The sequence below is a fragment of the Malus domestica genome, chromosome 13 (genome assembly GCF_042453785.1).
Source record: "Malus domestica chromosome 13, GDT2T_hap1".
NCBI lineage: Eukaryota > Viridiplantae > Streptophyta > Magnoliopsida > Rosales > Rosaceae > Malus > Malus domestica.
In genome coordinates this window covers 11,768,614-11,792,749 of record NC_091673.1, presented here as the reverse complement: position 1 = coordinate 11,792,749, position 24,136 = coordinate 11,768,614, and the positions used below count along the sequence as shown (strand labels likewise).

The following is a 24,136-nucleotide window of genomic DNA, read 5'->3' as shown; positions in this document are numbered from 1 at the left end:
TTAGGATTTAGGGATGAATAATCATATTATGTAGTTTACTTCATAATTTTATTAGAATGTATATAGATATTGACCTTGAGGAAAACACAACGCTTACAGTTGCTGACTTGCCTATAGTGGAAGATTTACCAGAAGTAATAGTCTCCAGTGAAACCGTTAAGTCAAGCAAGAGATAGACTCAATGGAGGGATGATCTTGCAAAAGCATTGTATGATGACTAGAGAGAAATGAGGGCTTGAAAACTGGTTAAGATGATTGTTGTTGTAATTATTTTTTGTTGTTCTTATTGATATATATATATATATATATATATATATTTTTTAAAATGTTTGTGTTACTGAACTCATACAAGATGACACACTCCAACCTAAAATCAAGGCGTGACCCCGACCTAAAATCAAGGCATGCTGGCCGGCACGCCTTGATTTTAGGTTGGGGTGTGTCACAAGATATGTAAAGACAATTTGTTTCTTATGACAATTTTCTTTAAGTGATGTTATTGTTACGTATGTATTATTTGACTTCTTTGATAGATTATATGGCTTCCTCACGAAATTGAACTGATCATGAGGAGATGTATTGCTTATCATCCCCGAGGAGATGGTAACTGATGGTGTTAAGCGGAGGTTGGCCGTTTTAGAGCTAGTATTTTCTTAACGATTGCCTTCAAGATGCGGGGAAATATTCTCAGCATTATTATAGAAGTGAAACATGTAGAAAACAAAGTGAAGCGTCTGAAAGACAAGTATGAAATTGCATGTAACATGATGAATACCAGTGGGTTTGGCTGGGATGACAATAAAAAAAAGTGTTGTTTGGATACCAGTGGGTTTGCTTTCTACGGGTTCTTATTATGGAAACATCTTCATGCAACTTACTAACTAAATAAGCCATTCTCGTTGTATCCAATCTTGTCCATGATATTTGGGAAAGACCAAGCCACATAGCTGAATCAACATATGTAATCGAAAACATGAGGTTCGAAAATGTGGGATGCAAGGCCTTCTCTTGGTGCATCCACTTTATCTAAACCTATTAGGAAGATGTGCCGATGCAGACATTGCAGCTATTATGATGCAAGTTGTGATAGAACAGTTACTGAAATGAAGAAGTTGGGTGAAAGTTTTACTTTCGGGGAAGGAAAACGAGGTTACCTTATGAGCTTCAGGCCATGAGGTTTTTCATATGTCATGTGCTACGAGTTGCAATGAAGTTAGTGAAACATACTAATATGTTGCTTATTTGGTGTATCTTGGATGACTCACACAAGTCATATTTCATTAAAATGTACCATTTGGGGGGTTTGTAAAGTAGGATAAATTGTATGCGATGCTATAAGTAGGATGAACTGTATTAACATGTGATGGTTTCATTATTGTTTTAGCAAGTCAATATTTTTTTTTAAGTCAGGAAAAATGTTCAAGTTGGGATATTTCATTTTCTCTTTTACTTTTTCCCAATTGCATCTTCCCTTGTTTGCACATTTATAAGTTCTAGAATGTTTTTTTATTAGGTCACAAGATCAAGCAATTTCACTCACGATTTGTTTTGTAATCAATATATCAAAATTCTTTATTACCTATTGCGTTTTTAAATAAGTATAGATATTCATAAGTGTTACTGTAGTAAATATATTATAAATAAGCATATATATATATGTATTGAAATATCAACAATAAAAAAAGCGTTCCATCCTACTCAATTCTATAAACATTGTATCAAACGACAGATAGAGCATCCGCATGCTGAATGTAGCTTTGAACTTCCGTTCCATCTGCTGACATCACATCCCATTCTGTCCGTATACGTATCAAACCCTTCCATACATACTCTTTATGGTCAATGCTCCCCCGTAATTTCACTCGAAATCCAGGGGTATAACGGGGACACCACAAAATCCCAACATGCGTAATAGTTTTCCCACTTTCTTCTCTTATCGAAGGCGAAGGTCGGGCGCTGAGACACTTGCGCAGAAAAGAAGAAGAAGCGGAGAGAGAGAGAGTGAGCGCTAGAGAGAGAGAGTGCGAGAAAAATCGGAGGTTCACACTGCTACGTTAATGGCGGTTAGGGTTTTCTACTGATCACCGGGAACCCTAATCACCCCCTCTATCATCCCCAATCTCTCTTTTCCCCCGCCCCTCAAAACCCTAATTTAACATTTTTTTTTTTATCCAATTCTCCTGTTCGATTCAGTCTCTTGCCCAATTATTCAATTTTTGCTCCGAATTCGAATCGCAGACTTCGGAGCTACGATGGGCGCGCCAGATAAAGCGCCGGTCAATTCGAATTCGATGCAGGTGAGTTTGCTTTTTCTTTCCCTGCAAAATTAGGAAGCTCGATACTTTGACCTAGAATGGCAGTGAGTAATGGTTTCTTTGTTATTTGCGGGTTTTGAGGTTTCAGCTTGATTTTATTCACTCCCAATTTTATCTTGTTTTGCTTTCTGCGTAATTTTGTTAGCTGTTCAATTTCTTTTTTTTTTTGGGGGGGGGGGGGGTGGAGGGCTGGTTATATTCATTTGGGAATGTTAGCATTTTGAATTCTTTTCCGTTAGGGTTTCGGTGCAAAAATAAATATTGCCTGTGTTCTTCGAGCTGTCTAAGTTTTTAAAGTGTTGTACATATCAAATTAGCTGGTTGGAGCTCTAAGAGCTGTTGCACTGTGTGTGACACCGGTTAACAAGAGACTTAGCATTACTTGGTTTCTATTCTATTAATAGTAAGGAAAGTGTTATTCACTGCAAAGGCGAATAACTACTGTTTGGGCGGTGCGGGTAAGTAGCATAAGTATCTTTTGATCATTTGAGGGGAAGCTATGTTTTTGAAGTGTCCAAAAAGGTACTGCTTTGGGTCGAAGGATGTGGTAGAATTGATCTTTATAATCAGGACTTGTAGCTTGGAGTCTCCATGGTTGATACTGCTTTTTTATAAGTTGGAGGAGGATGAGGTTAGTTCATTTATCACAGGAAGTAGTTTAGTGGGACTGTCTGAGTGTTTTATTTGAAATATTCTGTTGTACACAGCTTGTTTGAGCTCCATGCAAAAGTTCACATTCCTAAGCTAGTTAACTTTCTGGAACTTGAAAGGTGGGCACCGAGTTTAATTTGGTGATGGTGTTTCTGATACTGATGTTGTCTCTATGTTGACAATGGTAAAATTTGGAAGATTGTTGTCGTCGTTGTTGTTTTGTTTTTGCTGAAGTATTGGTCTTCCTTAGAAAGTTTCCTTGTACGGTGATAGGTAGCTGACGTAGTGTGAAATAACAACCTTTCTATGACATTTGTTGCTTTCTATTATTTTTGGTGACCTCTACAATACCTATTTCATTGGGCTAGATTCCTAGCTTTTGGACCTTTATATTTCCCATAATTGACCCCTTTTTTTCAGTTAAATGATGTAAAATGACGTGATTAATAATGTGGTCTCCCTAACAATTTTTTTTTCTAATCTTAAACAAACGCATTGAATAAGTGACACTATTTGTGACGGTATATTGAAATTTAATTCCTTAACCCTAATTATCATGTTGAGAAAAATGGAAAGTTGGACTATCACCATATCCTTTAACTTTATTTGTTTCTGATTTATGCTCACTTTTATATATTTTGTATGTGTTTGCTAGTTTTTAGAGTCTCACATATGCACTAAACTCTTGACTTTGGTAATTATCTCTTTATGCCATTGTAAAATTAGACTTTTGCTTATTTATGTGCCAAAAACCAACACAAATATGGAAATGTTTTCTTTGAAAATCTTAAAAAATTTATGAAATGACATGGCAGGCATGATGCAAATAATTTATCTAAACTTAGATGGCGAGTATGCAAAACATCAGTTATAACTTCATGAAAACACTATGTCTAACAAAATTCAAATCTAACAATCAAAATATAGAAAAGGATCCTCCTGAAACAGAAATGAGTTCACTGTGCTAAATGCTCCTATATGCTCATCGTCTTCATTGTTATTCTGGAAAATCATCACAACTTACAATTCAGGTTCAGCCTTTTTGGTGAAGGGAGTGCTAGTGTTATGTAGGTGTGTCTGACAAGTAGTTCATTCTATCAATTATATGGCTCCTGCATTGTACTGTTTCTGTCAGTGTTAATCTGATCATAAGAGCGTCTTGAGAATTGATTTGGTTTTAGGGGAGTGTTTCTTTATCTCTCTATTTCAGAGAGAGTTCATAATGCTTGCACTATATAAACTCGCTATTTCCATTAGAGAACTAGGATGTGCTGGGTTTAATATCAACATTGAGATTTTATTTTTAGTTATTCTTTTCTAATGAAGAATAGTATCAAATGTGAGCAGAGAGATGCTGTGTTCAACTCAGTGTTATAGAGACTTAGGGTATATTGCATTGCTTGTGTAGCGTATTTGCACGATTTGCTGTGATAATGTCTGTGTAATAACATGAGGTAGCTGTAAGCAAGTAGTATGTACATTTACACTTTCGATTACAATAATTAATTTTGTGTTGATGAGTGTGTTAACTTTTTATGAGGATCTCTTATGTTTAATGTGAACATGTTACTTTATTCACATCTTTGTTCAGTATAATGGTCTGTTACCTGTGTTTGCCTTTTCGTTTCCTCTTAAATTGCTTTTACGATTGTGAAACCATGCCTTTTTTTCCTTCTAATATTGGAATCAAAGAAAGTTAATGTCCATAGCTTTTTAAGATTTCAAAATTATGTATCTGCTCCGTGGCCATCTTATAGTTTGAATTTGCATTAATGATGTGATGTTGGTATATAGCATGTAGTTGAAGCTGTTGGTCTAATTTTTCTTTTTTTCGTATCTCAGCGTGTTAAGGTTTACCGTCTGAGTGAGGATGGAAAATGGGATGATCAGGGAACTGGTCATGTCACGGTTGACTATATGGAGGTTTGTTTATCTCATTCATTTGTTAATCTGATAGACACAGTAAATTTGTGAGAATTAGTTGTTTTGAGTCACATTTCCTTATAAACGATTTCTGAACTTACCCTGCATTTTGATTGAATGCAACTGTGGTAACACAGCGTTCAGAAGAGCTGGGTTTGTTTGTTATTGATGAAGAAGACAATGAGACATTACTTCTGCATCGAATCAGCTCGGATGACATTTACAGAAAGCAAGAAGGTATTTTAAGTTTAAGTGACACAATTTTGCTTTACTTTTATACGGGTTAGGCTGATACTAAATTGTGAAGTTCGGGTTTTTTTCTTGTTAAGATACAATTATCTCATGGAGGGATCCAGAATATTCTACTGAATTAGCTCTCAGTTTTCAGGAGCCTACAGGCTGCTCTTACATATGGTAACTACCTAATTTTTGCCCTTTGTTTTTCCTGATAACATAGTTGTTACTAATTATTTTATGTGATCTATTCAGGGACCACATATGCAGCGTTCAAAGGAGTATACATTTTAATTCTCTTAACAGTAAGTGTTTGCAATGTGATTCAAAATGTACTCCCTCTCTGTACCTTGCATTTTAGATATGTGACTGCTGTAACCTTCTTCTTAGTCAACGTTTATTGTGTTTTCTCTCCATTTTTCAATTAAAAGTGCATGCAAATATTTTCCTTGATGAAAGATTTATCTGCCATGAAGCATTGATTTCAGAAAGTTTACTAGTGTAATAGGAATTGCGTATTTGTGGAAGTGGAACCCTATAAAGTTCATCCAATCTCTATATTATAAGACTAAAAATCTGCGCCTTAAAACAAGATATTTAACACAGGAATGCATAATGAAACTATTAAAGGTACCTAAATCCCTGAAGAAAGAATTTGTTCATCAACTTCTGGCCATTCTGGGTTAAGTCAAAGCTCATTGGTTGAATTAATATTTCTACTTTTCTGCGTGAAGGAAGGGTGTGTTTCAATAATAATATGGCTTCTCTTATCTCTGATTGCAGTGTTTATATCTGTTGTATGAGAAAGAGTGAAATTGTTTCAAGTAATATGAATAAAAATAAATTTTCCTTAAATTTAAATAATGTCCATGTGTACCTTCATTGTTTTCTATATTCCAATTTGTGACGTTTGTTATTGGTTACATTGTGCTTGTGTGTTCTTAAATTTTATTTTTATCTGAAAATCAGTGACATGAATTGTCAATCTTTTTCGATATCTGTAGATGAGACATTTCACAGTGCAAACAGTGAGTTGAGGGAGCTCCCTACGGTTGAGCTATCCACACTTCCTTTAATCCTTAAGGTGGTTTAGTTCTTTTGCATCTCATATGTTTGTTTTATCTTTCTTACTTTTCACTTTTCATTAATTTTTGAGATTGTCTTTTCATCATACTTGCAAAGTGATGACAATCATGTGGATTTTTTGTCTTGCAGACTGTGATCGAGAGTGGCATTGCTGATCAGATGCGACTTACAGAATTGATATTGACTGATGTAAGCTTTGTACAACTTTGTGGATCTCTGAAGAAATGTGCAGTGAATTATTTAGCATGGTTCTTATTTTATAAAAAAAAATCAATTGTTGAAGTACGTCCAAACATGTTATCCTAATCATAAAATTTGTTTATTATTTTAACCTTCATCGACAGCTTGTTGGTTCATGTATATACTATATTGCTTTTTCCTAATGAGTCTTTTAATCTTAACGCAGCAAGAGTTTTTTCGAAAGCTCATGGGCCTATTTAGAATCTGTGAAGACTTAAAAAATGTTGATGGTCTTCACATGATATACAAAATAGTAAGGGGGATCAGTAAGTATTCCTTTTTGGTATTTCACTCTCAGAATCTGCTACATAAATGTATGTATATCTTTTTATTGAGTGATATGTTGTTTTCTACCTGCAGTTCTGCTGAATAGTCCTCAGATCTTTGAGAAAATATTCGGTGATGATTTAATCATGGATATCATCGGTTCCCTTGAGTGTGAGTTCTGTAATTGGTTTGTGTTCGCTCATATAACCTTCTGTTCTTGGAATGTGATTTAGTTGTAGCCTGGTAATTTGATTCTTAGTTCATTATGATTCAGTACTCTGTTGATATTGTTGTTGAATTTTGGTTTGCAGATGACCCTGAAGTACCTAATGTCCAACACCATCGTAACTTTTTGAAAGAACATGTTGTTTTTAAGGAGGTAATAATTTTTGTGCTGTTGGGATTTGGGGCCAAGGACTAGGGATGTTGGATAGCATCTTAATTTATATTCGACTTGGTTCTTTCTTTGCTGTGAATCTGGATTGACAATTTAATTTTGCACAGGCCATACCGATTAAAGATGCTATTGTGTTGTCAAAGATACACCAGACGTATAAAGTTGGATATTTAAAGGTTTGCCTGTTTTCTGTTTAACCTTTTTGTTTTTCCTACTACTTCAGTTGCAATTCTTACTTTGGACTACTTCTTTAGGATGTTGTTTTGGCTAGAGTTCTGGATGAGGCCACAGTTGCAAATCTCAATTCCATTATTCATGCAAACAACGCTATTGTAAGATTTTACAACTCATTCTTTGAACATGTTGGGCTTTACGTATATTAATTCTGATGTTCCTATTTTGTTTTAGGTTGTTTCTTTGCTAAAGGATGACAGTACCTTTATTCAAGAATTGTTTGCTAGATTACGGTCGCCATCCACCTCTGCAGAATCTAAAAAGAATTTGGTAATTTGATTTCCATAGGTGGTTTTTCATTGTATTTCTGACTTCTGCAGCATGATATTGGTGCACTGCAGTTCTCAAAGGGAGTATTGAATATGTAACTAGATTTTTACATGTTGTAATTTCTCTCTTTTGATTTTCTTTTTCCTCCAATTTATTTAGAAATATTTATTAATGTCTCTAACGTTGATAAAAAGTCTTATGGTGGTTATTTTTATTTTTATTTTCTTAATGTCAGCACCTGTAACTTTACCGCATTTTAATATGACCATAGTAATGATAGTGACCTTAGAATTTGTGGCTGCGTTTCTCTGGTTAGTTTTCTTGACGTCACTTAGAATTGATTGTGCTTATCATTCCCTTTGCATTGTAGGTATATTTCTTGCACGAGTTTTGTAGTTTAAGCAAAAGCCTGCAGATGGTCCAGCAGCTTCGGCTATTTAGGTAAAAAAATCCTGCAGTTACATTTCTTTACCCGCTATTATGTTTTGTAACTCTCCGTTGGTTTATTAAATTTTGGTACTTATGTTATGGTTGTTAGCTAAAAATATTTCTTTTAAGATGTCTTTGTTTTAAAGTGCGAAATGCTGAATGTCTGTAGGGATCTCATGAATGAAGGAATCTTTGACATTGTAACTGATGTGTTGCAGAGTGAAGACAAAAAGCTTGTATTAACTGGGTAATCAGATGTTTAGGAATCTGTATTTTGTATTTAGTTTGCTGCGTCTCTCTCATTTTTTTTTCGCTCGTGTCATAATCCTAACAATTGGTGATTATAATGGATGCAGGACAGATATCCTGAGTCTTTTCATGAATCAGGATCCAAACCTTCTGCGCTCATATGTTGTTCGTCAGGAAGGAACTCCACTTTTTGGACTCTTGGTATGCACTTTTCCAAATTATTTTTTGTCTATGAATGGACTTGGACAATAACCTTCACCTGTCTTAGTTGAGCTTCAAAGAAATCTTATAGTGAATTATTCAGTTTCAATGTCGTATCGATGATGTGATTATGGCCTGTGAGGCGAAATTACAATCAACTACAATATGTGTGTTTATGTTTAATAACAGAAGGAGAAACCACCTAATTAGGCAAGCAACAGGTTATACTTGTGATTGCTTTGGGGATTGCCTATATTTGTATTAGATTTTTAGAACTGATATTAGGTGAATAGACATAGCAACCGTATCTAAAAGGAATCTAGTTGTTTTCCCCACACTCATAATATGTATAATCTGATGTCTGCATTTTTAGAACTGATATTAGGTGAATGGACATAGCAACTGTATCTAAAAGGAATCTAGTTGTTTTCCCCACACTCATAATATGTATAATCTGATGTCTGCATATAAGCATCCAGCATGGAAAAGACATTGACTGTCTTTGGCTACTTCCAGTTTAGTTGACCACACTGGTCGCAGTCATTTAAAATTTATAAATCCTGATTCAAGTGTTTTAATTATCTCTATCAATATTGATATTTAATTGTCTACTTACAGGTTAAAGGAATGATTACAGATTTCGGAGAGGACATGCACTGCCAGTTTCTTGAAATTCTTCGTAGTCTACTAGATTCATACACATTGTCAGGAGCTCAGGTATCTACTCTAGACATTTGTTCGCTAAATGTATTTTGTCACTGTCACTCTTCGTAGGACTCACCTATAGGTTCCTTAAATTTAATAGTTTTCTGTGGATATCATCTTTCTTCTCCTCTGTTGTCCTATAGTGTGTCTACTTTTTTTCATTCTTGAACTGCAACTGTTTTTTTTTTAATTATGTACCACTGGCGCTACACCAGTAACTTCACCAGTAGGTCCACTTAGGTTAGAGGGGCATAACAAATATGCACTTGTATAATTATGTATTTCTCTTTGTACTTGTGTGCATATATGTACATGTAATATTTACTTAAGAAGTTGGTGCACATGTTGACACCATTTGTGGGATATTAATTGCTTTTTTTTCTCTTTTAGGAGCTTTTATTATGAGCTTTTTCGTTATATTCTCTAGCTCTTAAATAATCATATTCCCTTGCATATTATACGTATAATTTTAATACTTATCAATAATATCAGAAAATAACAAGAGGCTTTATGCCTTCTAGGGTTATGGTCAATTGTAGATCTCATTGATTTGATTACTTTATTGTTTTGTTTGCCGTTTTACTTGGGCCAGGTCATTGTTTTTTCCTTTTAACGATTTTCCGCCCTTTTTTTTACTGAAGTTACTTTCTGTGGTCAATTTTGTTCTAGTCCATCTCATAGTTCTTTGGATTGTTCTTTCATGTAGAGTATGATGATTTTTTTTATTATCACAAATTCAGAAGTTTCATATATGGAAGCTTTTCATGGAGTTTGCAATACGGTTTATTTCTGCGGGTGTAACAATTTGAATGTTGGTTTGTAGTTTATTATATCATGTCGGTAAAACTTGCATGTAAGAAATTTTTTTTTTTTTTCCAATGCCTCGTTTTTATACTTGTACTGCATGGGTTGGTTATTGAGTTTATTTTTTTTATCTCGTTTGATTTTGCTACAGAGAGATGCAATTATCGAGATATTCTATGAGAAGCATCTGGGGCAGTTAATTGATGTTATAACAGCGTCATGTTCTTTGGAAGGCAATGGTCAATCATTTGATAAATCTTCTATCTCTGGTGGAAGAGTTGAAAGTCAGAGTGTTGCGAAGCCTGAAATATTATCAAATATATGCGAATTGCTTTGTTTTTGTGTCCTTCACCATCCATTCAGAATAAAGTAATATTTTGGCTCCTTGTACAATTTTCATAAATGGATTTCTGCTGCTGACCCTTGACATTGGAATGTTTTGGTTTTTGTCACTTGCAGGTGTAACTTTCTGCTTAGTAATGTGATGGATAAAGTTTTGTTGGTTACACAAAGAAGAGAAAAGTATTTAGTTGTTGCTGCAGTTCGATTTGTTCGCACTATTCTTTCACGTCATGTGAGTTTATGTTGATTAATAAAAAAGTTTTATTTATCCTTGAGCTCAGCTAAAATCCCAAAGAGATCCAAATGATCTGGAGGTGATCATTTTTGTTGTTTTGGACAAATTATCCATAGCACAAACTGAAAAAAAAATTGCATGAAAAAATATATTATGTCATGTGCTTCAAGAAAAGAAAAGTTAAGATGAGCGATTTGCCATGCAAGACTAGAAGTCAATACATCGTGACGGTATAACTTGTGCAGATTTGAGCATAGTGGTTTCATAGTGAGAATTTCTCATCAGTATGATCGTAGTGGGAAATCTGGATAAAAAGAATGTTATATTTCAAAAAGGTTCTTAGTCTGCGCAACTTTTTCAGCTTCCATAGTACATATAAGAATGTTTATTATCATCTTTGTGCCCTGTTGTACGTATAGTCTCTCTCTACCTGCTCTGATATGTGAAATATGCAATCTTTCTTTTCTCTTTGGGCTAAGTTGTTCATGTAATAATTGGGTAATGCGTGATTCTGCAGGATGAGCATCTGATAAATCATATTGTTAAGAACAACCTTCTGAAGCCAATTGTCGATGCATTTGTTGGTAATGGAAATCGATATAACCTGCTGAACTCGGCTATTTTAGAACTTTTTGAGTTCATCCGGAAGGTGCTACTCTCTTTTTGACACAGTTTCTGGAGCTAAAGTATGTCTTGAATGTATCATCTTATTTGTGTTTCTCTTTTTTCCAGGAAAACTTGAAGTCTTTGGTTAAATACTTGGTTGATTCATTCTGGGATCAGTTGGTCAGATTTGAGAATTTTGCATCGGTTATCTCCCTCAAAGTAAAATATGAGCAGGTACTATGCTCCTATATTTTCTCCACTCCTAAATTTGGAGCTTTTGTATTTGACACGTGCTTTTGCAGTGCCTAGAACATTTTGGAACCAAAGGCACCGCTAATGTGTCAGACCCTAGAAAACGAAACGATGAGCGTGCTTTGGAGAAAGAAGAAGAAGAGTATTTCAACGAGGACAGGTATGTCTTTGTGTTGAACGTTTATCATGTATTGATAGTACTCTTTCCCCTATTTTGTTACTGATAGCCACTGAACATGATGGAACTTGGTAATCAGTGATGAAGAAGATACAGCATCTGCATCCATGCCAAATACCCAAAAAGTACAGACCCAACCGCAACCTGTTTTATCCAATGGAGTTGCTGCAAGTTATCCACCATCCAGGTATTATACTCTTCTAGTGTAGATTTATCAGAGTGCATTTTCAGAATATTTTTGGCTATACGGCCCATTTGTTCATATTGATTTTTGTAGTCCAAGGTCTGTCGGGCTGGTGGATTATGATGACGATGAGGACGACGAAGACTACAAGCCACCGCCCAAGAAACATCCTGAACCTTCTGATGAAGATGAAGGAACAATGGAGTCCCTTAGGTTGAAGCGGAAATTGGCTTCTAAGGATAGGGAGACCGAGCTAGCAAAGAGGCAACGGTTGGGTAAAAACTCCAAGCCAAAAGAAAGTGTGTTTGCTGCTTTGTGTACAACTCTAAGCCAGGCAGTGCTACCGAATAAGAAAATAACTCGCACAGCTGAGGGGGTCAACTCAGGTGAAGGGAAAAATCAAGAGAATGATGAGCATGCTGTTTCTAAGAGCTGTTCTGAGAACAACAGTTGCGATGATGCTGACAATAGGGAAAATGAGCCTACTACTTCTAGAGGCTGCTCGGATCACTTGCATGGCACTCCGGATGATAGACAGTTGGGTGGAGAGGACTGCCCGTTGATACCACCAAAATCTTCACCGGAAATGGCTGTAAATGGGTCGTAAGTTATATTTAGCCAACGGGGTTACTGCTTTGTGTTTTTTATGCAACTTGTGAATGCGTGCTTGGTGCCAGAAAGCGGTCCCAGGCCGCAGATGAGCATACATTTGGAAGAGAGGAAGTGAACCGACAGAGAAGAGAGGATAAATTTGGTCTATGGCTTCCATCGACGATGGTAGGAGTGAATACTGTATAGTGCCACTGCGACGCGGAAAGAAAAAAGAAGTCAATAGTCACATTGTGGGGTGGCCAAGCCTATCATCATCTCTTCACTTGGCGTTATTGGGGCTTTTGAAGTATTTTGGTTTTTGTAAAACATTCATCAGCATTGGTTTCTCTATATCCAATTCTCTTCTTTTTTCGCCTTTCATCTCAAGTTTTGTGTTTTGTTCGATTTGTTCCTTCTATTTTTTGACACAAAACCGAGCGCAATGGCGTTTTAGGATTCATATAGTTGACCCCACTTAGTGGGAAAAAGTTTTGTTGTTGTGATAGAAATTAGAAGGGGCACCAAATTATAAAAGCCCTGTGTTGGGTGGGATTGTGCCTCTAATGCCAAAAGTATATTTGTGGTGGGGGTGGGGGTGTGGGTTGGTTGTAACTTGTAATAGAGAGAGAATGAGAGAGGAGAGTGTAGTGAGTAGGGGTTTTTCAGTAGGGAGTGAAATTTTCATTTTTGCACTCGCTGTAAATTGCTGTTGAGTTTTCATAATTATCCAAGGTAACTTATGGAATGATTTCTACCTTTAATAACATGCAACCCCAAAGAAAGTCTAGTAAATTTTGATTTGTTGGTATCCTACCTCCATTGCAAGAAAAAAAATACCGACCTTTTGATCTTAAAAATACTGGTTTTAAGAATGAGTGATTGTCCTTTTCTCTGACCCTTACTAGGGGTGGGTCCACGGTTCTTTTGTTTTTTTTTTTTCTTCTGGGATACAATTCAATCAGTTTGAATTTGATACAATCAAGCCAGCATTGACAATAACAATCAAATGGGCATGTCAAGATCCATCAATAACTATCATAAACAAGCAATTAATCACAAACAAAATCAGAAAAAATTCAATTGAGATTGCGATATCCACCCATGCCCACACCCCTTCCTTTGTATTCTTCTGCAACTCAATAGCACCACTCAAACCACCGCCACTCAATGCCGTCTTCGCCCATGCCCACCTCACCATTAGATCTGTTGATGCACAAAATCGGAGGTCTTGGAACAATGTAAATCCGCCGTGAATCTGCAAGAAATGTAAATAACACAAGATGTATTGTGGTTCACCCCAAGGTTTGGGCTACGTCCACACCGATTATGTATTTCTCTGTTTGTGAGAGAGAGATTTAGAGCCTCTGAGGGAGAGAGTGAGGTCTTTGATGGCCTAGGAAATTGGCATGTCTTAACTGTGAGGGTGAGGAGTCCTTTTATAGAATAAGGGCTCCTCACTTATTACATATTTGGCTACGTCCACACTGATTATGTATTTCTCTGTTTGTGAGGGAGAGAGATTCAGAGCCTCTGAGGGAGAGAGTGAGGTCTTTGATGGCCTAGGAAATTGGCCTCTCCTAATTGTGAGGGTGAGGAGTCATTTTATAGAATAAGGGCTCCTCACTTATTACATATTTGCCCATTCCTTTATTACATAATTACATTTAAATCCTCCGAGCATTTGTACGAGGTCTAAATATGGAGGCCCTAAGTATGGTACAAACAAGATCCAAACCCACCAAACCCAGTTCCAAATCGCCACCCACAATGAGATTCAATGCTGGCCAACTCAGATCTGCCTCTTTTCTTGCTCAAATTCAATTTAATTTAATTCAATAAAAGATTTGAAATTGGAACATAACAGAGGTCAAGGTTCAAGAACCCAACAAAATCCCTAAATCTAGACAACCCTAATTTAATTTTCAATCCTAAATCCCCGAAAATGTAATACCTTAAAACTGAAGAGGACTATGAGCAGAGTTGTGCGCTGCGAATATGGGTCTAAGTCAGACGGAGGAGACGTCGTTTCGAGTTGTTCGACTTCGTCCGTCCCTTTGAGTTTGTCAGAGAGAGAGAGAGAGACTGATTTCTAGAGAGTGAGTCAGGAGAGATCAAGGCTTGATGATGATGGCAGTGGACGGAGTGAGGAAGACATGAGTGAATCAGGAGAGATAGAGGTTTGATGATGATGGTGGCGGGGTATGGAGCTGGGACGGTGGGAGGCTGGGAGCGAGTTAGGAGGTGGTCTCGAGGTATGAGTGAAATGAAAGGAATTGGGGAGGAGAGATCGAGAAGACTAAGGATGAGGAAAAGAAATGGGTCGGGCTGGGGGCTCGTTCCCTCCTATTTTAAGGCCCGCTCGCCCCGTTTTGTGTTTAGAAATATTGGACCCGCCTTGTACCCGTCCCGAACCTGAATTACCTGCCCCTACCTACGGTTCCTGAACCCGTTTGCCCACCCCTAACCCTTACTGCCCAACCTAAAAGGGGACAAATCAAATTCGATTATAATTTCAGGGCCAAGTGATAACGTTGAATTGTGATGTTTGGTTGTCTACTCCAGTTGAGTGACAAATTCTAAATTTCACGAACGAATATCAAAATCTAAGGTCAAGAATGTTATGTTGGAACGTGATAGATGGAGTTTAGGGTAGTGATGAAAATTTGAGATGCATTGATATTCTAAATCCAGTCTGTTGTTTGTCCAGCAGGATTTGGATCCCATCTGAATTCAAATTATGGAGATTCTAGAGATCCTCATATTTTAGCAATTTATCATGTATTGTGCGGTCAGAAATTCATTTGATTTTTTTTATTTAAAGTTAAACACAAATAGTATCTGATAAAAACTGATCGCACGATGTACGATAACAACTAGAATTTGAAGATCCCTACAAAATGAATCCGGAGATGATCCTTTTCCTGTCCAGCATATCAGTCCAAACTCATTACCATAGTGTTTGTTTGTGAGGCAGGTTAATAGGGGACAGATGGCAAACAGTTGGAACAAGTCGCCCCGAAGTTCGCAGGAGAAAGACACGAACGTAGCGTTGCATGAGTACGTGTCTTCCTTGTACCTTCTTGCCTCATTTTCTACTGGTTCCCCGCTTCAGTCTCATCACTCATCACAGCAGTATAACCTCAAACTTTTACGATATCGAACAAGTAATACTGAAGCAGTGTGAAGATATGTTGAACACGACCAGCAGCACTAGTTTGGAAACAAAGCCGTCGTTGCTGCCGGAGCTGCGCAGCTTCGACAAGAGCGGCTTCTTCGACCTCGGCCACCCTCTCCTCAACCGCATCGCCGAGAGCTTCGTCAAGGCCGCTGGGGTATCCTCTCCTTACCCTTCCATTTTTCACACACACACACACACACACACACACACACACTCTCTCTCTCTCTCTCTCTCTCTCTCTCTCTGTATATGTGTCCGTGTGCCTTGTGTTAACAAAAGTACGTCCAAAATATATGAGCATTTCGTTAATAAGGTTGGGTTGCTGCAATGGACAGATCGGAGCTATTCAGGCTGTGTCGCGTGAGGCTTATTTCATAGCCATTGAAGGTAATAACCATATAATCTTTCTGTTTCCTTCTACTTTGGAATTTCTTGGTTTTTACACATGTACGTACGTATATGTATGGATCTACACTTATTCGTTTAAATTTTAATTATCTGAATAACTTGATGGGACAAACCATATTTGGGATTTGAGCTATCTGCATATAATTAATGTTGTCTATCTAAAGAGACAGACAATTGTTGAATCATGCGTACGTATACGTGTTCATTATAATGTGCAGGATTCGATTCAAGTACAAATGGCATTCCGCCCGAAATCTCAGTTCCAGGAAACAAAAGGCAACGCTTCCCTGACCTCAGAGGTATATATGCAGCTAGCTACTCCATAGTTATTTTTATAACTTTTATTGATGTAGTATGCCCGCCCGACTACAAAATTACGGATGTAGATTACGAGAGAACCCTTTGCAATATTATGTATGTGCTTGCTCAGTTGTTGGTATATTGAACAATTGATTGTGTCTCAAGCGGCTGTTATGTGGTTTGCAGGTGAAAACAACAGAAAATCTCTTGAAGCTATGGTGAGTTGAAAACTAGCAATCAAGCTAATTCCAATTACCAAGATTGTATTTCGTTGTTGCCCTCAAATTACCAATCAATTATATATTGAGGTGCTCTAATGTTATACCTCCTTAATGAACCACCACAAATTGATCCATAAATAATTGAATTCTCTTGCGGCTGTCTGGCCTTATCTGCATTGGAGCTTTCTGGCTTGTCTGCCATTTGATAATTTATGTACTTCGAATTCTTGAGTAAGCTCTAGCAAAGTCGTGATGCAGTTAGTAGTCACTGATTTATTGTCACAATGTTTTCCAGGTGAAGAATACAGGAAAGGAATCATTACAATGGGGTAAGCACATCTTCTAAATCAAATTGCAAACATGAAATGCATCAGTTTGCAAGCTATAGGTTTCGGTTTTTCCTGGTTACAATTATGTATGCGCAGTTTGGAAACAGTGTCATGTACCACTGGGATTTGAAGGAGGATTTGAAGGAAGTTAACTTATTTTATTTCTCAGGGCTGGCTGCGGGGGTGTATTCGGGTCTTACATATGGCCTGGCAGAGGCTCGTGGAGCTCACGATTGGGTAATGCTTAATTATCTTCTGTCATGGATTGAATGCTGCAGCATTACTAAGAGCTTGATACTTGTATGGTGCTTAAAGCCGTTATTGCGCTTGGTTCTTCGGTGCAGAAAAACAGTGCAGTTGCGGGAGCGATTACAGGCGTTGCCCTGGCACTCACATCGGAGGGTTCGTCCCATGAGCAGATAGTGCAAGGCGCCATCACCGGAGCTGCCATATCCACCGCTGCAAATCTTCTTTCTGGGATATTTTAAGCTGCTGGTTGGGATCATATTCATATGTAGTCCCACAGAAAGCCTTCTTTTTGATAATGCAGAGATGTGACTTTGCCCCATATCTCTCTTGTTTTAAGGAACTTGTGGTTAGGTTTTTGCTTTCACCATCTATAATGTTGCCCCTTGTTCTTTCTGGATGCTTAAACTTCACTGGTTTAGTATCGAGATTTCCGGATGTTTTAGATGGTTGGTTATTGAAGGTTCATTTTGGTTATCGGCATCGGCAAGTTTTTAGATGTTGCGACTCCAATATACTAATGTCATGCAAGTCATTATTCGTCATTATTTGAATTTTAAGGGTTTTTCTTCTTATTACGAATAAGACACTATTCCACTTAACATTAAACCACAATGCAAACCATAGCTAAACCTTTATTTTCCTTTATGTTTATTATAGACAGACCAATCATAGGATTCAAATTTATGATTTCCTCCAACACCTGTAAAAAATATAGTCCAATGTATGGTAAACAAATTGATAATTTTTTGTTCTTGCATTGCAATATTAGCAACCCACTCACGCGTACTTGATAATATTAATTAATAACACCGCCATGACAATATTATCCTTATAAACAAACATTTCTCTACTAGAGGAATATGAGAACTTATGCTATGCTACCGCTCATAAGCCCCCTTTTTTTTTCTTTTTTTTTTTAATGCGACTAGCTGGTGGTCAAACCACGACAATCCACTTTTCTAGGAGTAGAGGCATTTTAGCCTCTCTATCATATCATCTCAAATCGGGCCAGCCATAGGGCCATAAAGCCAAAGGATAACCTTTTTTTGACACAAAACTTATTTCCAACGAAAGTATGAGTGAAAAAACCTTGGAACCCACCAGGCCAAAATCCAGCCACATGGTTAGCAAGCCGAACATCCTTAGCCAGCCAGCCAACTCATTTAGTTGGGCCCAGTTGCTTTTTAAATTTTTTTCTTAGATGAAATTTAAAAAAATAAATTTAAAATTCTAATTTTGTCCTCTAAATACTTGAGACATTTCTCACATCATTTTCACCCTTATATACTATCTTACCTCATTTTATTTCAATTCTTCATATTCTATTAATCTCAAACACTCTTTTCATACACACCCCTCTTTTACCTCTTCCAATAATCTTTCCTGTAATTTTTTAAATTATTTTCAGATGGCCACATCTTCAAGTGGCACTCAAAATATGTCGGAAACCTGATTTTAATATGTTAGTTTAATTCAATTAACTAATAAAATTAAAGAACAAACTTAAAATAATAAATTATTGAGGAGACTAAAAAATAGCTCCTTTCGAATAATTTCTTACAGGACTATAATCAGAATATGGGTTAAACATAATACCTTTAGTTGGAGATGACCTCACTTTCACGTGATTTACAAGCGTCATGAATCGATCGCAGAATTACCGCTCATAAGTTTAATGTCTCCAAACCAAACAAGAAAAGGGTAGCCAATCACATATCGGTTTATGACGTCAAAATCAAATTTTGCGTGTTAACATAAAGAAAAAAAGGACCGCTTTTCTCTATGGAGCCGCAGCCGCAGCCGCCTAAAGGAAATCTAAATTAAAGGCAAAGAACCACCCCTTTCCCCCAAAACCCAGATTTGCCTCTCTGCCCTAATTCAAGTTCCCTCACCGATACCCGACCCGAAGAAGGTAAGCCTCCTCTCAAATTTCTGGGGTTTTTATTTTGTCTATGCTATTGTTTAAATAATTGCTCTAATCTCTGCCTCTGCAACTGTTTTCGAGTAGATCGGTAGGGAAAGAATGCCTTTTTAATTGTTTTGGGTGCTTGATTGTGTGAATTTAGGTAAATTTTAGGTTTTTTGGTACAAGTATTGCTGTAATTTCGATGTTGCTTGAACTTATCGGCCTTAGTAGTTTGAGGGGGAAAAAGGGTTTAGATTGCAGTTTGTCTGACTCAAAATTGTTTGAACCCGACTTCAACCTTACCCAAATGTAAAAGTTTTAACAAAAGCACTAATACAATCAAATATTCATTCACACTTTGCATCTGCACGGATCTCAGCTTACATAGCTGGTTGCATGCTAAAGATCTCCAACTCAACAATTGAGACACCTGGGCTAACTAAGTGATGCCACTTGATATCCTAACAAAAACTAGGTTAGATTGGTAGTCTTGTTGAAGAAAATGCTTAGTTGTAGGTTACATTGTGAATTAAACTGATGACGCTGAGGAATGAATAATTAAGTTGAAGAAATTGACCCAAGAAAGTTTTTTATGTACTAGGTTTTGTTTATACAAAGGTATTGATGCTCATATATTTAATGTTCGAATATGTTTTTTTTTTTCCAGTTAAATTTGTAGTCTGATGATTCTTGTAGATTTATCAGCCCTTCTTCTTACAGGGAGATCTTGTGTAACTTTTGTATGCTTATTGCCGATAGATTACCAGCTTATAAGTTGTAGTTCTATTTTGGTAGATTTTTTGTATGTGAGAGAAATCTTTGTTATGTTTCGTTTTTATTGATTGGGGAGTTTGAAATTTCTTCCAGCCATACAAAGTTGGTCATTTTTGTCGGTTTTCAACCTGTACGTTTCACGTGTTTTTTAAAGCTAGTTGATTTCAATGTTTTCGCTTTTGGCTTTTTTACTCTTTTCATTCTTGATATTTACTGAAAAACGGGAGTTTTTTACATTATTGACCGAAATATTCAATGTATCTGAATGACCTAATTACCAATTAAATGCAGGGTCTGAGAGCATTTGGAGATTGTGGCAGTGATTGCCTTGGAACTTCAGGCTGTTGGCATTCAATTGCTTGTATTCTGATTTGAACATTGTGATTTAGAACATGTCAAGTAAGAAAGAAGAGAAAGCTCAAGCTGCGGCTGAAAGGATCAAGGCAGCAGCCTTGAGTGCTGCAAAAGGTCTTAGTCGAGCTCAGGCTGAAAGGGCAGCTGCTGCAGCTGCTCGGAATGTTAATGCTTATGGGCAGAAGGAAGAAGGACCCAGCAGATGGCAGGAGAAAAGGGAAGCCAAGAGACAGATGTATTTGATGAGTACTGAAAAGGCTGTGAGATTGGGTGAACGGAAAGACCTCAAGTCAAATGTGTCTACCGTTGGTGGTGCAGCTTCACAATGCCAGAAGTGTTACCAACCCGGGCATTGGACATATGAATGCAAGAATGAACGCGTTTACATCTCGAGACCGTCTAGGACCCAGCAACTCAAAAATCCTAAACTGAAGATGAAGGTTGAAATATCATATGATTTGGACAGTCCAGAAATTAAGGAAGAGAAGGAAGAAAAGCAGTCAAAGAAAAGCAAGAGGAAGCATCGCTCAGCCTCTGATTCCGGAAGTGATAGCGAGGCTTCAGTTTTTGAGACTGATAGTGGTGCATCATCAGTTACAGGATCTGAATATTCTTCGGAGGAGAGTAGCTCAGATTACAGCTCATCTACTGACTCAGAGGAGGAGAGGAGGCACCGAAGGAAGAAGAAGAAGCAAAAGATGGCAAGGCGTAGAAGAAGGTACAGCTCATCATCTGAATCAACTGATTCTGAGTCAGCTTCCGAATCTGATTCTGATGATAGGAGGAGCCGGAAGAAGAGCACGAGGCACGACAGAAAGCATTAAACGAGGTGGTCGAGCATAGTGGAGAGCAGTTGTGTATTTGGTTCAACATGTGTAATGTTAAATTAGGTTGTGTTTCTTTTCGCTCTGGAATTCTTCTTCAAAAAAGTTGGTCATACAGTGGAAGCCAGCTTTTTTGTTTGAAACTGATGCATATTTAGTATAATATCTTTGTGAGAGTGAGTTGATTGTACAACTGGCTATTGGCTTATGCCCAAATGAGTTTGTTTCATATCGGTTGATTTAGACCTGGCATTTTAGGTTCGACCCGTTAACCCGATCCAATCCGACGCGTTAATATTAGTATTTGGATGTATGCTTAACGGGTTAGATCGCTAACGGGTGAACCTGTTAAATAACGGATCATTTTGGGTCAACCCGTTAGATCTGTTAGCATCCGTTAGTTGAGGATGTTTTAGTAATTTCAGTAAAGTCTTAACAACAAAAAATAAACTCCATGTAAAATTAATAATAATAATAATAATAATTGTTAACGGGTGAAATGGGTAACCCGTTAGCTTAACGGGTTGGGTTCGGGTGATTCGTTAACTTAATATGTCGGGTTCGGGGGACCTGTTAACTTAACGGATCAGATTGAAGCCGACACAAATCCGATAAACCCGACCCGTTTATAGGTCTAGGTTGATAATCCTTTGTGAGAGGACCAAGATTCTTGATGGCTTTTCATCGAGCGAATTCTTAGCTGTTCACAGTTATATAGCTGTTTGCGTTTATTGTGCGAGAGAGACAAAAAAAGATGCAATTGGTTACTAACAGATTGGATTAACAGTTCTTTCCATTCTTGATCGATAAGCTTTGAAAGGCTTAGTTCTTGATGATTGGAATGCAGATCTAGAGGGAAATGATAGTTCAGAATTTTTGGGGATAAAACATGCACTAACGCGATGTGGAAGAGGGAAAACGATAATTTGACACATCAACTTACTCAAATATTATATATGAGGATTGAAACTTGAACTCAGATTCTGTATATGGGCACAGTGCTCTGGTTAATTTGCCGAATTACCTAGAGGTTTTAGAATCGAATCTCTTACTTCCTTGATGTAAATATATCGTTTGTATCAACAAAATAAATAAATAAATAGATAAAAAAAACAATAAAAACGTTGGGCCTTTGGGGCCTTCGTTTGCAGGTGCTAAAGGCTTTGGGGCCTTATTGTTTAGGCCTCTACGTTTCCAGTTTACCGAAAATACCCTTAAACATTCTTGAGAATAACGGTCAAGACTGAAGCAGAGTACTTATAAGATCTGGTATTAGGAAGAAGAAGAAGAAATAGCAGAAAACCCGCCATTCGCCAAAAGCAAAAAATCAAACTCTCCAAACCCTAAAAACTCAGAGCTTCTCCACAATGAGTACCATGAAATTTTGCCGCGAATGGTCTGTAAATCCCACCACACTGTATTTTAATTTTTCATATATTTTTTTTTAATTTTTTCTTCTAAAATTTTCAATTGGGTTTTCAGTAACAACATTCTGTACCCGAAGGAGGACAAGGAGCAGAAGAGCCTCCTCTACGCCTGCCGCAACTGCGATCACCAGGTCAGCTCACACTCTCCATCTCGCTTCCCCCTGATTTTTTTTTCTTTAGCAATTATTTTGCATGATTTGTTTCATTTTAGTCCTGCGGTAAGTGGTTTGCCCTAATGCCTCGTAATCTCATTTGGTTAATTAGGTTTAAGCTATTAATTTCCATAACCCGAGGTTAATCTGGCCTTTACTGAAGCTTGGTACAAGGATGGAACTTTTTTCTTGGTTTCTTTTGAGTGAATTGCATCAAAATTTTCTGTCTTTTTACAAATGTAGACCATTCTGATACCCACATTTTGGAATTCAGTTAGGGTTCCCAATTCTTTCCTTTTTGCTATTACTTTCTTCTTTAAGGGTTTTTGCTAGATCCCGAAAAGTTCATGCCCGGAAAGTGAAACAAAAATCCGATAATTCATACTCATCTCTGTTTGTTTTTATGAACTTATTCTCTTAACTTATATATTCCGTGACCAGTTAATTCTCAGGGTTGATGGGGACTGTGTTATGTACTTATTAGATTTTATGTTGTTCTTTGTTTGCAGGAGATTGCTGAGACCAACTGTGTCTACAGAAACGAGATACACCACGCTGTTGGTGAGCGCACTCAGATATTGCAGGATGTAGCTGCAGATCCTACTCTTCCAAGAACTAAAGCCGTGCGCTGTGCTGAGTGCAAGCATGGAGAAGCTGTTTTCTTTCAGGTTATATGCCCAATCCTCTGTGAATTTTATTGGTAGTTGCCTTTTCAAACTTTTGGTGTTCAAGAGCGCAATGCTAATTATTTTAATGTCACATAAATATTCCAAGTCGTCACTTGTTTGGATGAAATTCCAACTGCTAATCTCTTTATCATTAGACAATTGGATTCACGACGCTAGGGCCAGTTTTGCTATTTGTATAGTTTAAGATAACTCTAGAAAGGTATCAGGGTTAAAGATTTTTTCTGGTGTTTGTAAACTTCTAGCTCTTCGTGTATCATTGCTTCTTGCCTTTCGCTTCAGATTTCAGTTGACTATTTAATTTAACCAAGTATCTATTAAAATTAGTGACCATGATTATGGATTCTCCTAGGAGACGCTTAACTTGTATTCAGCCCGAGTTCTTGTGTTATATATTCTAGAGAGATTGGTAGGCCACTTTGTATTGAAACATCGTTCTGTTTTGAGCAAATCTCAGCCATTGTATCATTGGGAAGTCGGATTCTTTTCGTCTCTGGGGGGTATATGTTCTCTACCATGCATACAGTGATACCATATTGAACAGTCAGATTGAAGTCATGTGCAATAAACTTGCACCTGATAGCTGTTTGTTTACTCTATGATGGAGATTTGTAACTGCTGCTAATGCTTTTAAGTTTATTGTATATGTGCAGGCAACTGCTAGAGGAGAGGAGGGTATGACATTGTTCTTCGTCTGCTGCAACCCCAGCTGCGGCCATAGGTGGAGAGACTAAGATTCACGCCCACCTCTTTATCTGCTCAGTTTTTGTTCTACCGGAAACATGCGTTGTTCCCTAAAAATGTGACTGTAGGATGGAGATCAGTTCGAAAGACTTGTGTTGAAAGCACTTCCGCATTTGTTTAGACTATCCTTTGACATCCAATTTGGCGTGGATTCAAAAATTACTTTTGTTTCTGCCACAATACTTTGCTTC

General features: G+C 37.3%; 4 protein-coding genes across 5 annotated transcripts; all 4 read left to right on the top strand.

Moving 5' to 3' along the window:
- The first annotated feature begins 1,908 nt into the window (after window positions 1-1,908).
- On the top strand, window positions 1,909-12,774 carry LOC103452787 (uncharacterized). Of its 2 annotated transcripts, XM_070811011.1 has the most exons (25): window positions 1,938-2,063; window positions 2,239-2,297; window positions 4,809-4,889; window positions 5,027-5,126; window positions 5,219-5,303; window positions 5,379-5,428; window positions 6,128-6,207; window positions 6,339-6,398; window positions 6,616-6,715; window positions 6,810-6,887; window positions 7,028-7,095; window positions 7,221-7,289; window positions 7,368-7,445; window positions 7,522-7,617; window positions 7,988-8,058; window positions 8,216-8,293; window positions 8,403-8,496; window positions 9,115-9,213; window positions 10,157-10,374; window positions 10,465-10,579; window positions 11,100-11,231; window positions 11,315-11,422; window positions 11,491-11,600; window positions 11,698-11,805; window positions 11,896-12,774. In XM_070811011.1, exons 2-25 carry the CDS (start codon window positions 2,253-2,255, stop codon window positions 12,407-12,409), a joined length of 2,637 nt encoding a protein of 878 aa, XP_070667112.1. In that variant the 5' UTR covers window positions 1,938-2,063; window positions 2,239-2,252; the 3' UTR covers window positions 12,410-12,774. The 2 variants fall into 2 exon arrangements, with proteins under 2 accessions (XP_008390547.2, XP_070667112.1); XM_008392325.4 differs by having other exon boundaries at window positions 1,909-2,297.
- A 2,726-nt stretch (window positions 12,775-15,500) lies between these two features.
- On the top strand, window positions 15,501-17,558 carry LOC103452786 (outer envelope pore protein 16-2, chloroplastic). The gene is made up of 7 exons (XM_008392324.3): window positions 15,501-15,725; window positions 15,907-15,958; window positions 16,198-16,278; window positions 16,466-16,497; window positions 16,796-16,829; window positions 16,999-17,066; window positions 17,174-17,558. Exons 1-7 carry the CDS (start codon window positions 15,582-15,584, stop codon window positions 17,315-17,317), a joined length of 555 nt encoding a protein of 184 aa, XP_008390546.2. The 5' UTR covers window positions 15,501-15,581; the 3' UTR covers window positions 17,318-17,558.
- A 1,248-nt stretch (window positions 17,559-18,806) lies between these two features.
- Window positions 18,807-21,165, top strand: LOC103452785 (uncharacterized). Its single transcript, XM_008392323.4, has 2 exons — window positions 18,807-18,990; window positions 20,050-21,165. The coding sequence occupies exon 2, from the start codon at window positions 20,151-20,153 to the stop codon at window positions 20,934-20,936; it is 786 nt and encodes a 261-aa protein (XP_008390545.1). The 5' UTR covers window positions 18,807-18,990; window positions 20,050-20,150; the 3' UTR covers window positions 20,937-21,165.
- Window positions 21,166-22,195: 1,030 nt separating this feature from the next.
- On the top strand, window positions 22,196-24,125 carry LOC103452784 (DNA-directed RNA polymerases II, IV and V subunit 9A). Its single transcript, XM_008392322.4, has 4 exons — window positions 22,196-22,332; window positions 22,419-22,494; window positions 23,025-23,183; window positions 23,855-24,125. The coding sequence occupies exons 1-4, from the start codon at window positions 22,304-22,306 to the stop codon at window positions 23,933-23,935; spliced, it is 345 nt and encodes a 114-aa protein (XP_008390544.1). The 5' UTR covers window positions 22,196-22,303; the 3' UTR covers window positions 23,936-24,125.
- The last annotated feature ends 11 nt before the right edge of the window (window positions 24,126-24,136 follow it).